Source organism: Papaver somniferum, chromosome 6 (assembly GCF_003573695.1).
Source record: "Papaver somniferum cultivar HN1 chromosome 6, ASM357369v1, whole genome shotgun sequence".
In the NCBI taxonomy this organism is placed as follows: domain Eukaryota; kingdom Viridiplantae; phylum Streptophyta; class Magnoliopsida; order Ranunculales; family Papaveraceae; genus Papaver; species Papaver somniferum.
Window position 1 is genome coordinate 123,753,103 of NC_039363.1, and position 17,747 is coordinate 123,770,849.

The 17,747-nt window shown below is 37.2% G+C and overlaps 1 protein-coding gene and 1 long non-coding RNA gene across 12 annotated transcripts; one reads left to right on the forward strand and one right to left on the reverse strand.

Moving 5' to 3' along the window:
* Nucleotides 1–1,314: 1,314 nt before the first annotated feature.
* LOC113289140 lies at nucleotides 1,315–5,456 on the reverse strand. 11 transcript variants are annotated; one of them, XR_003330873.1, is made up of 8 exons: nucleotides 5,226–5,456; nucleotides 5,015–5,110; nucleotides 4,655–4,716; nucleotides 4,447–4,540; nucleotides 2,530–4,366; nucleotides 1,989–2,414; nucleotides 1,773–1,864; nucleotides 1,315–1,620 (listed from the first exon to the last, which is right to left on the reverse strand). It is a non-coding gene; the product is annotated as an uncharacterized LOC113289140 (long non-coding RNA). The 11 variants fall into 11 exon arrangements; XR_003330875.1 differs by having other exon boundaries at nucleotides 1,315–2,414; nucleotides 2,530–3,204; nucleotides 4,313–4,366; XR_003330877.1 differs by having other exon boundaries at nucleotides 1,315–2,414; nucleotides 2,530–2,662; nucleotides 3,125–4,366.
* Nucleotides 5,457–12,334: 6,878 nt separating this feature from the next.
* LOC113289141 (probable beta-1,4-xylosyltransferase IRX14H) lies at nucleotides 12,335–16,584 on the forward strand. Its single transcript, XM_026538320.1, has 3 exons — nucleotides 12,335–13,316; nucleotides 13,410–13,958; nucleotides 15,864–16,584. The coding sequence occupies exons 1-3, from the start codon at nucleotides 12,592–12,594 to the stop codon at nucleotides 16,087–16,089; spliced, it is 1,500 nt and encodes a 499-aa protein (XP_026394105.1). The 5' UTR covers nucleotides 12,335–12,591; the 3' UTR covers nucleotides 16,090–16,584.
* The last annotated feature ends 1,163 nt before the right edge of the window (nucleotides 16,585–17,747 follow it).

Sequence of the window (17,747 nt, forward strand, 5' to 3'; positions counted from 1 at the left end):
TTGGGCATTACGAAAATTGAAATTATTGTTCCCGGAAAATCAATTTCCGAGGTTCATCATAACCGATCAAGATGACGCACTGATGAGTGCTATATCCGATGTATTTCCGGATGCACAAAATTTCCTATGTACGTATCATATACGTCAAAATATGACAAAACATTGTCATGCTTTGTTTGAACCCTCTAAGGTGGATATAAGAAGAGAATGGTTGCTCAACTAGAGGAAGATGTTCGCAAGAAGAAACTATCACCCGAAGAAGAATAAGATGAAAGAGGAAAGATTAAAGAGCGAGTGGACAAAGAATACGATGAAAATCATAAAAAGTGGTTGGAATTTCTAAAGGATTGGGAGAAGGTTTATTGGTCTCTTATCAAGGATATATATGAAAATAGATTGGACATGTTTGTTTCAAAATATAACGAAGTGTATCCAAGTGCCATCTCATATTGTCGGAATAAATTTTTGGATAAGTTCAAAGAAAATTTGTGCGTGCATGGAAAAATCGGTATAGACACCATGGGAATGAAGCAACTAGTATAGCGGAGTCCACTCATGGGATATTTAAAGATCTCATCCAGTCCGGCCAAGGAACGTTGTTACGGTCACCGAGGCATTTGAAAAATACTTTAAGGCTGATATCGATAGGATCAAGAAGGATTTTGAGAAAATCTCAATGGAAAGGATGACATCACATTTTCGATATGGTAAATTGCTCCAAGGAATAGAATTCAACGTCTTGCAATGGGAAATAAAACATATGATTAAACAAATAGAAAAAGAGATAAACTACAGCAAACCGGGTGATGTGTGTATTTGTCCCGACATGTCTTCGTTGGGGCTTCCGTGTCGTCATATGCTTGTGAAGTATGAAGAAGTGATACTTATTGAGGTTATAGATCCGTTTTAGAAGCAACTATCTTTCGACCCTCCCCATACGGAAGCTCCCGGACAATCACCATGGGATACAAATGAAGCAAAGGAATTCTATGAAGCTTATCACTAGTGGAAAATTGCAGTTTCGCGACGGTCAAAGCAAGTCACAGATACGAGTTAAAAACTAGCTTTGGCAGTCGGGGAAAGCGTCGCTGTTTGAGCGTCTTTTCATCTATGACGTGGCTTTGCGGGTCGCTGTGTATCTTATATCCACGACTGGTATTAACAGTCAGGAAGTTATGACTGAGCTCAATCAGTCGTAGATATAAATCTTAATATATAAAAAAAAAAAGTTCAGATTGGTTGTCTAGCCTGACTGAATCTGACTAAATCTCAAATCAAACCCAAATCAAAAATCAAATTCAATGAAACTTGTGCTCATAAATATAAAATGCCTTTTCCATTAGTAATTCAATGTATTCATTACACAATTTATAATTGAATTACACTTGGATTCAAAATCATATAGATTCATAGAGATTCAAATTCTGAATTCACACCAATACAAATCCTAATAAGTTCAAGGTTTCTTAAAGAGAAGAGCAACTATCCCCAATAAGTTCAAAGTGTCTTAAAGAAAAGTGCAAACCAGCAAAATGATAAACTGCCTGGTGTTGAACTAACCCCACACACTTGGTACACCTGCAGTAAAATGAACTAACCCAACACTTCATAATTGTGCACCTGATGCAAAAAAATTTACAAAAAATGGATTCAGTTGGCATTTAAGTTGCAAAGTTGCAGAAAAAAATTAAATTATGAGTTCTAGATGTATGGAAGGGTCAAAAGACTACAAGTCCAACATGAAACAACAATCACCAAAGATAAAAAAATACCCCACAAGTCGACATTTTCAGAAAATTTAGAACTAAAATTTCTCTGGAAGTATATACAAATTCCTTGACTACAGACACCCATACAATTGAGCCTGCAATGTAGTTATTTCAGTGAGAGAATTTCTAGTAATCCTACAACTTAGGCAACCGTTACCAATTTTAAGTTGAATATCACTATTATGAAACTAATCAATCAAGATAGAGATTACTCAGTACCTTGTTTGCAACCTGTATTTAAGGATCTCCACAATCAGATGCATAATACATTTGATGAGAGATGGAGTCTGGGCTTCAATAGTAACCTCCATGGTTAACAAATGAGTTCCAAAGCTTTCTCAGCATTACACACAGTTTGCACATTACACAAACTTCAGCAATCAAGTAATACTCTACATAAGTAAAACAACTAACAACAATGAAGTCTCATTTTCAGCTCACCTATTTTATCATTTTCAGCTCAACCCCCACCTCTTACCAATGACATACCAACCAAAAATAAATAATAATTGAAATTACTCTGCAATTTTTCTTAGAACTAACCAAAGATGACAAGATCTCATGGGATAGTTACTCATACCCCTTCAGTGATAGCAGTCTTTCCTCCCAAATGATGAAATGAGCCCACACTTAACAATCGATTACCTGCGGCAAAAATAATTTTTCAAAATCAATAAAACCAATAAACAAAGACAAGATGACAATTCTTATAACTTCAAACCAAAGAACAATTAGTTTATTGAAATTGCTCAAAACCTACCTGTGCATCGAAACAATTTGACAATTTCAATTTGAACTGGTATCCATAAATAATCCTAGTAAAGAGTCCGTCAAGATAAGTCCAGGCTCAACAAGTTTTTTAGCAACATCTTTCCATTGAAATAGTTGTATGCCTGCCAACATGTATCAATCCATCATCCACTACAGATTTTAAATCAGGTGGGAACCTCCCATCACTCAAGGGAGTCAAGAATTAAGCAAAAAGCTTGAATTTGCAAAATTAATAGTAAACAAGACAAGAAAAGAGTTGGAGAAGAAAAAAACACAAGTCATTGGATAGATACTTCGAACTCACTATTGTAGAACCTCAGAAATTGTTTCCTTGTGGAACCAAGTGGCCAAACTTCTCCCGAAATTTTCAAAAACAAAAGTTAATGAATCATCGACCAATAGTTACCTAAGAAGACTAAGAAAGCAAGAAAAAAAAATATGACAACATATAGGCTAATACTTTTAAAGAAGAAATGGAGGAGAAATTTCCAGTATAAGCACAACTGCAATCCATACAACATTCTTACATAGTGAGCTTTGACTAATGAAGACAAATCAATATCCAAAACAGCAGATGGTCAAACCTTGAGTCTTTGTTTTCCATCGTTGTCCCAAAACATAACACTTGTTACATATCAACATAATGATGAGTCCAAGAGTTAAACTGAAAGAAAATCGGAAAGTTCAAAAAAATGTTGCTTAGAGTTGCTTATCGCATATGCAATTACTGAACCATCACCGTTAAATGCACTTCATGGAATAGGAGCGTTGCACCTAGATAAATAATTTATTATCCAAACATATATGTAACTTTCAGGAACATGAAACTTATTCTAGAACACCCTCAAGAGCTCACTAATCCAAGTAATTCTAGTGGGTAACAAACTCCTTATATTTTGTCAAGTAACGAAAAATTTAAGCCAAAAGATGGAAGATTTTGAGGATGAATTGAACACGTGATATTTTAGATAAGTGGATCAATCGAATAATTCGACTTTGAGATCTTCTTAACACAACTTAGTAATAGTCAAATGAACATTCGACTTTCCTTTAGATCCTCGTAATCTTATATTTATATTATGCCAGGCAAAGACAAGTCAGGAAGAGATAGACTTTTGACCACAGACAGACATTAGCAAACAAGTGTCATTATTCTTAATGGATTGCAAAGAAGAATGTTCAAAATCACAATGAAAATAACTTTAAGAGAACTATGAAACTTCATGCTTAGAAATCAGTATCCTAGCTAATTGCACTCCATATGAAAGAATGAGACGGTCAAAGGTATTTAACAAGAAAATGTAAGCAAGGAAGGCTAGATCTATGAACCCGGTAGATAAGTACCAAATAATCATAGTAAAGGATCAAACTTAGTAACAAAAGCTTCACTAACAAAACCTCTTTTCAGTAAATCAAATCAGAATAGCCAATTATGGCATAAGAACTGCCAAGCATAAAACATATGATATTTTTTACTGCCAAGCATATGAAGCCGCCAGGATGGTACCACAGGATATACCACATATACGATTCAGAATCCAACGTGGTCGATTTCAGATCATGTGTTTGAAGACGTAAAGCGTTATTATATACACAACCACATCATTAGTCAGTATGTACATCATGAGCATTTAAACCATTAGAAATGTGAACCTTTAACAAGAGAACTAATGAACAAACATGCTTCGTCTAAAATGAATTAGACTACATTGACCACCTGCAAATCTAATAGAACATGGAAGGAATAAACAACACATGGCCCGAGCACTTACAAGGAAATCTTGATTGTCGCCTCCTGTTGGAATTTGAAGTTCCCTTAAGCTGACCTGAAATCCAATCATTCATTCATCATTACCTTCATCTTAGAAAGAATAAAACAGAAGCGAAATATGGTTTGAGCAGTTACAATGAACTCCTGATTGTGGACGCTTATTGAAATTTGAAGGTCCCTTAACCTCAACCTTCTAATCCATGGTTATTTCGTCCAACACCAAGGAAAACTCCACAAGATGCAAGTCACTCTTCATTAGCTTACAAATAAAATAATAGAAAAGATAAAAAAAAAAAAAAAAAAAAAAACAAGGTTCAAGCTATTACAGTGAGTTCTTGATTACCATAAGAAAGTACACGCTTGGGATTCTTTAACTTGAACTAGAACCCGTTCTGAAATTTCCAACTGAAGAAAAATTAGTTAGATTATGATTTAAAAACATATAAAATCCCCAAAATACAATTTAATTACAACAACAACAAAAAAGAAATTCAAAGTTATATGATCTTTTTGTAAACTTAAAAAAACCCTAGTTTAAAAAGAAAGGGGATTTTACCTGTAGATCTTTGAGAAAAGGACCGAACCTAAATAACCTAACATAAAGCATTTTGGAATCTAAAGCAATTTAAAAGATAAATCTTCCAAAGAAATAACAAAAAAAAAAAAAAACTAATGAAAATCAGTGGATTCAAAAGTCGTCAACCTCTATTATTCTCATCATCTGCAGCAGTACTATTCTTCCATCTCCAATTCTGGAAATCCACAAAGACCCTTTCGAATCTGATTCAGCAAGAGCACACTATTCCAAATCAAGAACAAATAACATAAGTCATTCAAACAATCAAGCTCTAAAAATTATAAAATGAAAACCCTAACCACCAAATAGAAGAGAAAAACAAAAATGAAAAACTTACCATGCATCATATCCCTTAAAGCAAGATGCTGCGAATCTCTAATCAACAACAACACCATGAGATTCACTGGTCCCAGATTGTTCTGATTCAACCATCACTTCTATTTCTAGTAGTACATGAAATCAAATTCTGGGTTTTTATTAGACATGATTGGAAAACCCTAAGATAAATAAGTTAGAAATGGGTTTGAGGTGCGGCTATGAGAGGTGGAAAGAGAAACTTAGTCTCGTCTCTTTGATAGAGAAGATAAAGATAAGAGATGGAAAAGAGATATTTGGTGGAGAAGATAAGTGCGTGAGGTGGTAAAAACAAGTGTTAGGGTTGGCTGAATCCAGCCGTTCACTTCAATTTTGGTTAATCGTGGCCATCTGAAATGGGCCCCCCTGAAAATCCTTATCATAGGATATACTAAGATCATCGGTCAAAGTGTGGGTCAAGAATACGAGGGATAAAATCATAATAAAAGAACTTACACAACGACCATTTTTAACTCTCCAGGGTGCTCCGTAATTTTATTAAATCTATGACTGTCTTGACCTGTTCATGGTAGATTACCGTCATCGGGGGTCGGGGGTGTGGGTTATAAAAACCTCATTTTCCACTAGTGTTACTCACGTGGCAACTCGGCTAGCCGACAAGTATTGTTGAGCCAACTAAGGCTAATTACACGCCCATGGATAGCACAAAGTGAATAGCCAACAAAGGGAGACCTCCCGATAGACCACAAACTAAAATTACAAGGAGAAAACAAAGGAGAGAATTGAAAGCAATGAGTCAACGCGGATGTGAAGACGAGGCCAATAAGAAATGAGACCCAACCGGATGTGAGCTTTCGGAAGCAAGGCTCGCGGAAGTGCCGGTTCTAAATAAAAGGGGAAGGCCGAGGAAGGAACCGCCATCAAGTCAACAACAAACGAGGAATTCCGCATCCAAACCACAAGTCGATGAAGTGCCGGTTCCAAAGAAAAGGGGTAGGCCTAAGAAGTTACCGCTATCAAGTCAAGAAAAAATGACGGATTCTGTATCAACACCACAAGACGATGAAGTGTCGGTTCTAAAGAAAATGGGTAGGCCGACGACCCGCATCGATGGAACAAGAAAAACAAGCCGAGGAAGAGGATGCCACGCATAGAGTTGATGTAGCGGGGGTTACAAAGAAAAGGGGTAGGCCTAGGAAGGTACCAACAATGATCGAACAAGGAGAGTATTCCGAAGTCACACCCATAGTTGAAGGGGCGGCTTTGCATATCAAAAATGAAAGGCCGAATAAGGAACCTACACCAAGTCAAGTACATCAAGCTGAAAATTCTGAAGTCACGCCAAAGATAAGTGATAGCAAAGGTAAGCGACCAATGCCTAGTCATCAACAACACGATGAGGAAGTAGTCTCTTTTAAAAAGCGAAGGGTTAGGCCAAGGAAGTACGGTCTCCCAACACATACCGAATACATTGGACGTGTAGAGATTGCATAGGATGGATTGGATATAATTAAGCTGAAAATTGGTAATATGAAGATGTTTAAGAATTCCAAAACAAGTAATACTTATAGACATTACCATACCAAAATAGAGGGTTATGTAGACCAACTTCTCGAGTTTATTCGCGAGTATATTGTATATACGGATGATGTCGATGGAGTTGGAAATTGTGGCTATCATGTCGTGACCGAAAAATTAGGAATATTTGATACGGCGGTTAGTAAAGGGATGGCACCATGCCGATACGCTATAAAAAGGATGGCCGAACAACTTATGAAAGAGAAGAGCTTCTATGAACAATTGGTAGATGATGACGAAGGGTTTTGATAGTTTGCATGCTCGGGTGTTAGGGCCCGGGCACGAGATGAAGTTCATTCCTACTGAATATTGGATGAGAATGTCGGTTTGTGGGCATCTTGTGGAAGATACATTTAACTGTGTTGTTCATTATTTTTCACCCGCCGAACAAACAACTTATACACCAAAGTGGCAAAAGTGCGAAGGATCTCTTAAGAAGAGAAGAGTTGTCTTGGCATTCGTGAACGGGAATCATTTCATTATTCTAAAGCTCAAGGAAAATTGTCCATTGCCACCGGTTTGTCCGCTGACTAAAAACAAGGGTATAATCCCCAACCACTCGGAGGAATGGATGAACTTGTATGAGGAGAACCACCAATCGTGGGATGCGTTGAAGCTATAAATTAACCCGGAGAATGGGGAAATTCCCATTCATAAATTAGAAAGTGATGAAGAGTAATTTGGAAATGTGTGGTTCACTGCCACGCCACCTTTTGTTTTTTGGAAGTTTGAATTGTAATCATTAAACCATATGCTATGGACATTCCGGCATGATTTAGTTCAAACTTTACAATGCCGGGAATTGATCCCGGCTTATAAAGTCTTTTTTCTTTTATGCCGGAAAATCACCATAAGTACACAAAGATTTCAGGTTTAGTGCCGGCGTTGAAATTAACTTCCTAATAATGCCGAAATTCTACACAGATCACTTATGTGTGAGGAAAAGAAAGAGTACCGACATTGTCGAGAAAAGCATATCCATGCCGGAATTCTAAATTCCTTTGTTCCGGAAAAGAAATAAGTATACCGGCATTGTTATTACAATTTCGACCATGCCGGTTCTGAAAAAAAAAACATAAAAATTGACATAGATTTACCAATATAATATGTTCTAAGGCAAAAACAAATGAAATCAAATTCTCCAAAGTTTATCAAGACACATAAAATAACATAAGCAAATACTAGATTGTTTAACAAACCATACGTAAAGTTAAGATGTTCCAAACCGAAAAAAAATGAAACAAAGATGTTCAAAGTTTAGCAAAACGCACAAAAAACATAAAAGAAATATTAAGAAACATCTTAGATCACTCGGTCATTGGCTTCTTCTGAACCCTCTTCTTCGTTTCCTTCCACAAGTCCTTTGCACTTGGATCTTCAATTTTGTCTATCTTTTCCTCGACTGTATTCATTTCTGCCGGAGTCAGCACCTCTCCTTCCTTGTTCTTGCAGTTAAACCAATTTCCCAATTTTCTTAGCCGCGAACGCTGTTGTCATATTATTCTATTAGTATGTTAAATTTTATAAGTTTATAGATATGCATTCTAATAACAAGAAGTGAACAAGAATTACGTACCACCAACGTGAGGGTCTTTTGAAGTAAGGGTATAGTAAGTTTTTCAGTAGTTGTGGATGGAGGTTCTGCTTGTGCAGGCACTGTTTCGGTGGCCGGGCGTACAACATAAGGATGGGAGTACCTCAAATGACCTCCGAGGAAGCTTGGTTCTGACTCGTAACCGTTTTCCGCCAATTCCCAACCAACCCTATCCAGCACTAATTGTTGTTCTTCCCTTTCATTCCAATGTACAAGTAGAGGAGTTGGTTTGTAAACCACCAGCGTATGTTGCTCATCTGATAGGCATTGAGGAAAATCATGAGAGAATTTGGCATCAGATTTACCCGTAAGTTTTTTCTGTTTGTACCCAAGTTGGCGCATCACACGGTGAGGGTTATGCATAACAAATCCTTTTGGATAAAACAATGGTCCGTTGTAAAATGCTAAATTGTCATGCCTTGCAAAGTGAACTCCTCTTTCGTTATTATATGGGTCAAACACTACTTCTTCGACAGCGATAGAGTCCAAAGCCTCTCTCATGGCGAGTAATGAGTTCTGTTATTGGGCTTCGGTCTATTGTTGAAAAAGTATTTCTTAGATACAGGAATGTGTGGGTCCAAACCATACGTTGAAGAGTCCAAATATTTGTAGTCCTTCAACAATGTTGGGAAGTGTTCATAAGCCCACACCTACGCAAATGAAAGATCGTTCCAATGAAATGTATAAGAAAATAACTAATTGGAAAACAAAATAACTAGTTCACAATACCTGTAATACAGTGAAATTCCCATTAAATTGACAGGTAGTCGCCTTAGAAGATCTACGCATCTCCGCCAATAAATGTGCCAAGAAAGCAGTGCCCCATGAATACTCATGAACCTCCTCCAAGGGATCCAAGTATTGTAAGTTGTTCACATGCACCTTGTTACCATTAGAGTCAGGGAATATTACGATGCCCAAGAGGAATAACAGATAAGAAGCGATAATTTGCTGAATTTGTTCGGCATTCAGCGATAGTTTCCCGATAGTTTACCACCAGGATTAGGTATGGGTTTTTCAGGAGGTTTGCGAGGACCCATTCTTCTTTGGGTTTGAAGGATTGAATGAATTTGGTTCAGAGGATGAAACCAAATAATGGAGTTTAGTGGTTTTGGAAGTTCTTTTGGAATTTTCGAAGTGAAAACAAAGAAATAGAGTTTGTAATCGTCAATTTTATGTAATAATGTAGTTTGTAACCGTCACATAAACGGAATGTGGGAGTTTGTAACGGTTACAATGGGGGATAATTGGTGGGACAGTTAAGGGGTTTGTAACTTCCGCTTGAACAGAGTTTGTAACAGTCAGAGTTCCGGCATAATGATATGGTACAACTTCATGCCGGCATTATGAGTATAGTTTTAAATTGGGTGTACAATACCGGTATGGTATTTGGTTCTTTTTGAATACCGGCACCGGAGGAAAACTTAAGGAAAAAACAACATTAACCACATAGTCTTAAGGAAACAAATAACATTAACATTATCCTAATCCTAAGGAAATAAAATTAGAAACATTAACCGCATAAACAACGTTACACATGAAATGAAAGATCTTAATCTAATTGCAACTAACGTCATTTTTTGGGACGAGATTCAAGAAACAAAACAGCTTCGAAATGCCTAAAAGGCTCTTTTCTCCACTTGAAATATGCGTCCTGAGCTTGATACCTATTCCCTCTGAATTTTGCGAGAAACTCGTTGTATTTGCGACATAATTTTATGAGGGAAATTGTACGATTCGCTACAAACACATCCCCGTAATCCATTTTGCGGTTCTTGCACTCACTGTCCACAAACTTCGGCATATAAGGACCATCCTCAACAAGACCCCCAAAAAGGTTTGAAGGGCGGTGATATTCCGGGAGATCCGATAGTATGTATCCAAATAGATACCCCGGATCATAAGAAGTTGCTCCCCAAATTCTGCCACGATCAAGGTCGGGCATCATGTCATCAACATGAGGAAGGTGCGAACCTTTAACTTTTCCTTTGCCTTTGCCTTTCCCCTTGCCTTGTGTGGGTTGTTGACTTGGACCACCTTGTTCCACTACTCTTTGGCTTTGGATTGCTAATTGAGTTGGTTCAATCTCATTATCTTCCTCCTCAATAGCTCCGGTTTTACTACGAGCACGACCACTCTCCCAAATTTCCTCTCTTGTATTAGCACCCAAACGCTTTTTGTTTTTTCCCTCGAGGAGGCAGATATTGAGGAGTATCAAGACCATCCTTCCTTCTTTTCTTAGTGACAACATCTTTAGATTTTCCTTTGTTAGCCTCCTTTGCTTTAGCTTCCTTTTCTTTAGATCTATTTCAAAAGAAGCACGAAATAAATATAAGACAACTAATTTTAATTTCTAATACCGGCATAGATAAACCACATTACGACATAGAATCATAAATACCGGCATACTGAAAAAAAGTATCGAACATGCCGGGATACAATACCGGCATAGTATATCAAAACGATTACATGACGGGAGCAGCTGTCGGCATTGATAAATAAGTTTCTAGGATGCCGGTTTACTATAGGAAATTCCTGGATAAGAAAACTCAAGTACCGGCAGCTACGTAAAATAAAAATAAATACCGGAACGGAGTACCGGCATTGAAATAAAATTGTCCAGGATACCGGTAGTAGTTCTAAAGTTTCTGGATACAAAAACTCTAGTACCGGCATGGAATCTAACATACAATGTACGCCGGAACAACTAACAAAATCATAGGGTTTTCTGTTGATTAGAAGCTTGCTACCGCCGTACTCATAAAAGTTCAAGTAAATGACAGTACTAGGTTCAGAAATGGTGTTCATCCTAAATTCAATGTTGTAACTAAGTTCCGGTGCGGTCTTCAACCTAAACTGAACGCCGGAACGGGATACCGGTGTGGTCTTCATCCTAAATTGACTGCCGGTATTAGTTTCCAGTGTGGTCTTCATACTAAAATGAGTGCCGGAATTTCTGAAACTCAACTGTTTCACTTAGGGTTTCGCGATTTCGACCTAAACCCATTGCTACAAATCGATTGAAACACTAATTAAACAGTTTTAAATGACTTACCTTCTCACAGAAGCCATATTTCTGAGTAGTTGATCGTCCAATAACTCTTGTTCTTCGTTTTCTTGCTCTTGAGCAATCAAAGCAAGCCTTTTCTTTAATTTCTGTTGAGCAATCGATTTTGATTTCGATTGGGCATCTGATTTGTTTCGTGGAGGCATTCTTATTGGTTGGTTTTAATCGACGAAGAAATTTTTGGTTCAACGATTAATCGTAAAGTATATGAAGAACGATGAAGAAGAGGAGAGGGAGATGGAATAAATTTTTTTTTCAAAACCTAACCCTAAGTATCGAGTATGCCGGCACAATTCAAATGGGGGATAACTGATTTTGGTTTTTTGGTTTTGATTTAAAGTTTTTAATTTAGTGGGGAGGGTATAACAGTCTTTTCATAATGTTTTTTAATTAATCTAAGGGTGTTTTAGTATTTTTGTCCCGAAAAACACCCCTTAGCAGACACCTTTGATTGGGGGAAGTAATTCATATCCCCAAATTAGTTTCCATATCCCCAATTCCGCGTTCATAAATAGGGGTAATACAAGTAAAAAACCGTCTTGAAATTTGGACTCCGTCTCTACAGTGGTAGAAGGAAAAATGAAAATTCCGCATACAAAATAGCTACTGAGTACCATTTTTAGCCCATCAAAATCTTGCGTTGCTTAAAAATCCTTCCAAGGACACCGGTGAATAGTGAAAGTGGTCAGCATGCCACATCTCTCCGAAATACAGGTGCTACTTTCTGGCTAACCATACCTTTCACTCATTCTCATTTTCCCATTTTCCCCCTCAACCATAAATCAAAAACTCAACACTCACCAGATTCAACAGAGGATAAATCCGTCATTTAGTCACGCAAATATATAAACGTCGAGATCCTTTAAAACCAAGGTTCCCTTGTCCGAAAACACGCACCAAATCCAGCAATGCACCAACCTTTGTAGGCCCCACTTTTATGTCCGAAAAATCTCTTCTTCCTCTCTCTCTCTCTCTCCAAACTCTCTTCTTCAACTTCTCTGCTTGAACATCATAAACAAAGAGAAATTCAGATCAAATATTTCCTGCCTGTAAACCCTCGGAAGAATCTTTCCTCCATTACTGAGCCCCAGAGAAGATGAGGGAGAAGCAGTGAAGAAAAGAGGAAGAAGAAGAAAGAGAGGGATAAAAATGAAATCAGTATTGCAGCAAAGTTTCTATAACAGAAGAAACAATAATAGTTTTAGAAATCCATTAGATTCACCATCATCACATCATGATAAATCTCAAACATCAAATTTATTCTGGTTAGTAATTCATGGTATTTGTTGTATTATTAGTCTTGTTTTAGGTTTCAGATTCTCTCGTATTATCTTCTTCCTTCTTTTCTCAACTAGTACCACTACTAATAATGATCTCTACTCACTTAGAACTAGCACTACTACTTCAGATCTTGATGCTACAACTAAATTTCATGTGAATTCATCAACTCAATTATTCAATAATGGAAAGACTAATAGCCGTGTTGTAGTAGGCAGACATGGAATTTTGATTCGTGAATGGCCTCATCCTGATTATAATGAAGTTATGAGAGCTCATAAAATACTTGATAGAGTTCAGAGAGAACAAAGAATTCAATATGGAATTAAGAATCCAAGAACTTTGATTGTGATCACACCTACTTATGTTAGGACTTTTCAGAGACTTCATATTACTGGTTTAATGCATTCTTTGATGCTAGTACCCTACGATCTGATTTGGATTGTTGTTGAAGCTGGTGGAAGGACTAATGAAACATCTGAAATTATTAATAAATCTGGTTTGAGGAATTATCATGTTGACTTTGATACTCGGTTGCCGATTTCGTGGGAGGATCGACATAAAATGGAAGCGAAAATGCGGATTCATGGATTGAGGTGAAATTTTGTGAATTCTTTTTGTTTGATTGTTTGTTTGTTTTCGTGTTAATTTTGTTTTTGTTTTAATTTGATGGGGTGTTATTGATACAGAGTCGTGAAAGAGGAGAAATTAGATGGAATTGTGATGTTTGGCGATGATAGTAATATGCATAATATGGAATTGTTTGATGAGATCCAGTCTGTGAAATGGTTTGGTGCTATTTCTGTTGGAATTCTTGCTCATTCTAGTAGTTCCCAAGCTACATCATCATTGACTAATAAGCAGAAAGCAGAAAATCTGCCTATGCCTGTTCAAGGTCCAGCATGTAATTCATCTGGACATTTGATTGGTTGGCACACTTTTAATTCTCTTCCTTATGAGGGGAAGAGTGCGAGGTACATTGGCGACAGGGAAATTGTTTTACCAAGGAAGCTTGAATGGTCTGGGTTTGTATTAAACTCTAGGTTGGTTTGGAAGGAATCACCAGATAGACCTGTATGGGTTAATGATCTTGATTCGTTGCACGAAGCGGTGGTTGAGAGCCCACTTTCTTTGTTGACGGACCCTTCTTATGTTGAACCTCTTGGTGATTGCGGTCGGAAGGTTATGCTATGGTGGTTACGTGTTGAAGCCCGTGTGGACAGCAAATTTCCTTCTGGGTTAGTATGATGCTCTACTGTTGATCTCCAACTATTGCTCTTAATTCTGTTTGTTCTTGTGCTTTGATTAGCTTTAGTATTTTTATGCTGAAAACAAAAACTTCTATCATTCCTGCGCTTAAGTTGCTACTAGTATTGACCATTAAGTTCGCTTAAGTTGCTACTACTGACCATTAATATAGAAAGTTCCCACTGACAATTAGTAGATATCAGGACGTATACGTTGAGACACTACGCTGGTCTTATTACTCTGCTAGTTGAAACTAGTGATTCAAGAGCAACTATTAGTCATCTGATAACTTGAATCGTACACGAGATAATGATTGTATATATTATTTTTTTCTGATCGGCTTATTTTGTGTATATCGAGTGTAATTTTGTACACAGTTGTTGAATATAGCATAATAAACTAACACCTTATGGGAAGACTGTTGGATCAAATCAAAACAAATTATAAGTAATATTAAAGTGCATAATCACTGAGTTAGGTAAAAACTAAAAATCCTTTAGTACAGGAGTGCCGGTGTTTCTGCATTTTGTAGCCCACATCAACATTCTTGTTACACAGGCCAAAAGCCTTACGGTTATCTACTGACGTCCATTGTATAAGTTTGGTGCCTTGTTAGAGACTAAAACATGTGTTTTGATGGCTTGAGTTTTGGTTCGATCATAACATTTTCTTAGGATGTTGGATTTCACAAGCTTATACTTACAGAGTAAATGCATTAATTTCACTTGCCTAGTTGTTCTAGCTCTCTGTTCTTGATAGATTACTAACTCGTTTGATAGAAAGACTACTGTCCTGGGTTGAGGTCAAGGACCGGAACTGAAGCCTATCTAGGATTTTCTAAACAAGGCTCAAGTGACCATCTTGGTAGAATCAATAATCTTAATTTACTCTCCATTTTCTTCCCTTGAGACAAGGGTGTCTAGTTAGGAAATTTGAGAATGGAATAACCTTTCTTCTGAGGTCATGATAAGTTTCAATTTGTTAGGGGCCTGTGAAAATATTACATTTGGTGTGCTTTGTTTATATATATAAGCTCCCTGTTAAACCAAGGAAGTACCACTAAAGGTTGGAGGGACCGTATTCTCCTCAAAAATATGTGTGCCTCAAGCCACTGTGCTGGTCATATGAAGGATAATTGAACAATAATATTATATATACCTGCTAGAATACCCAACTGACGTGGTTCCTTGGTGGATTGAAATTTCCAAAAGTCAATTTCAATCCAGCAAGGACCCACATCAGTTGTGTTTCTACTAGCTAGAATTCTAGTAGATTTGAAGACAAAATGTTGTCAAACTTCAGCTTGACAAGAGCTCGTAGTGAATCTGTTAACAGTTGACAACTTTACAACTTGGTTCAGTATCTGTTTATACAATTTATATGTTAACAGTTGACAAATAGATTATGAAGTTAGAGATAGCTAAAGGGTCCCATGCAAGTATCCACTACTCATTCTGGAACTGCAAAACATAAGACAAAGATAGAATTACTAGTTTGATTCTCGCTAAACTTTAAAATTGTGTTGTATGTTTGTTCTTTCATCACGCGTTACCATGTTTGTGTTAGACGAGCATCTACTTGTCCATGTTGGACTCATACATATTCGATGTTCATTGATAGAACATCTTTCTGGTATTCAGCCTCAAGTCAAAGAATGTGATAAGATACTGAATTCATATTAACTCACTAATAAATCTTTTAAAGCTATGCCAGACACATAAAAGACTTGTTCTTTTTTACTGGTTCTCAACCTTTTGATCTTCTGCATTACCCACCGAAGTTTTTTATTAGTGAACACTTGATTTCACTACTAGCTCTTACATACTGTTCAAAAATTATAAATTGTGGTGTCACGTACAGTTAACATTCAACCTGATGTAAATTCATGCATGCAGATGGATAATTGATCCTCCTCTGGAAATTACAGTACCTGCTAAACGTACACCATGGCCAGATGCACCTCCAGAACTCCCATCAAATGAAAATTTGAATATTATCCAAGATCGCACAGATAAGCGTCCAACCAAAACATCTCGAGCTACTAAAAAACATAGTTCCAGGATCAAGCGGAAACCTGAATCTCAAACAGGAGATGCGCAAGTTTCTGAAGGGCAGAGGTAAGCATGGCAAATTGTTTGTCTACAACATCTAGCTACATGTGTTAGAAAGTGAAATGATCCGTCTTCAACATCAAGAAATGTGACTAAAGAAATGATAACACAAGGCTCATACGAGACACACCATGCTGGAAGCGTGTTTGTTACTATTAGGTGGTTCATTCGTGTGTGCATTGTTAACGGGTTCTTGGAGCTTAGAATTATGGCAGGAGCCAGGAAAGAAGTAGGAACTTGTGTCTGTTGATTCTTACTATTTAGAGAACAGTGGTGTTAGGAAACCTCTGTTGTTTGTTAGTGTTTGAAATGCTTAGAAAATTTATAGTTATACCATTTGAAAAGGTCATCATACCATCTCTAGCTTCAAAGTTAGATGTTGTAAATGAAGAGGTTTATTGGTGATTCTTTGTTGTTATTACTCTTGTTGTTGGATCCAAATGTTAGACGTTGTAAAGGGTATCTAATCCAAGTCTTCCAGATTTGATTTGTTTTTTGTTTTCTACTCTAAATTCACATAAAAATCAGGTTGAATTCTGTTATAGATGTTGTCATCTAATTGTAAGTTGTTTTCTATGAAATTTCTGTGGGCCAAAAAGATAGACCTAAAACTTGTTTTCATAGGATAGAAATTAGGAAAATTACAAAATCACTTTCAAAAACGATGGTCTCAGCTTCAGCAAGATGCTGTTCGATGAATCCGTCAAACCATAGAAGACTCTTACAGTCTTACCTAGTTATGTCAGTTATATGTAGCATTAGGGGTGTAAATTCGGGCAGGCCGGGCAGGCCAGACTTAATATTTATGAGCCCGTAAACAATTTCAGGCCGGGTAAAAGTAGATAATTTGCTACCCAAAGACCGCCCAAAGCCCGCTTTTTATACGGGCAGGCCAGATCGGGCCGGACATGCCACTATTTTTTTTTCAGTTTAAATTTTCAAATGAACGATATTAAATTTATTTACTTTTAATACGATATCCTTTCTAACATTGCATACCGTAAGTGATAGTATTATTTTATATTTAAATTACAATGACAAATTTTAAATTTTAGCCTATAATAATTAATTAATTAGAGTACAGTAAACTTTCTATAATAAGAAAATATATTACCATTAATGTTTTGAAAAGGTTAATTATAAGTAAAAACAACTATATACTTTATTTTTCTTGACACAAAATTGACAATTATAAAATTGTAACGTTTAAGTCTTTTTAAGATGATATTAAATGATTAATGGCACATAGAAGGCTTTCAGGCCGGGCATCATAATTAATTGCAAAGCCCGGGACCGCCCAATAAATAATCCAGGCCAGGCCGGGTGGCCCATGACGGGCCATAACAGGCTTTGGGCTACTTCGGGTACAGGCGGGCTCGGACGGGTACAGGCAGGATGAGTATTTTCGGGTATTACTTACACCCCTATGTAGCATGTGTTGGATATTTTCAACGTTTTCAAGGTTTGCCGCTACGCAGAGTTATACGGTGATCGACCTGACCGGTCAGGTCGTAGGGGTCTAGGGGCAACGCCCCCTAGCAGAGTCCGAGATAGCGTCTCGTGGAAATTTTTTTCTGAAGTAAAACCTAGAAGTTTCCATTCAAAATTGAACAGACGCGTCTCTTCCCATAAGCCACCATTAATGGCTTTTGGAAGCGTCTGTTGGTG

Excerpts from the sequence above, each read along its gene's own strand:
- LOC113289141 (XM_026538320.1), top strand. The coding sequence starts at position 12,592 with ATGAAATCAGTATTGCAGCAAAGTTTCTATAACAGAAGAAACAATAAT. Across the intron at positions 13,317-13,409 it reads ATGCGGATTCATGGATTGAG|AGTCGTGAAAGAGGAGAAAT; the intron begins GTGAAATTTTGT and ends TTATTGATACAG. Across the intron at positions 13,959-15,863 it reads GACAGCAAATTTCCTTCTGG|ATGGATAATTGATCCTCCTC; the intron begins GTTAGTATGATG and ends TCATGCATGCAG.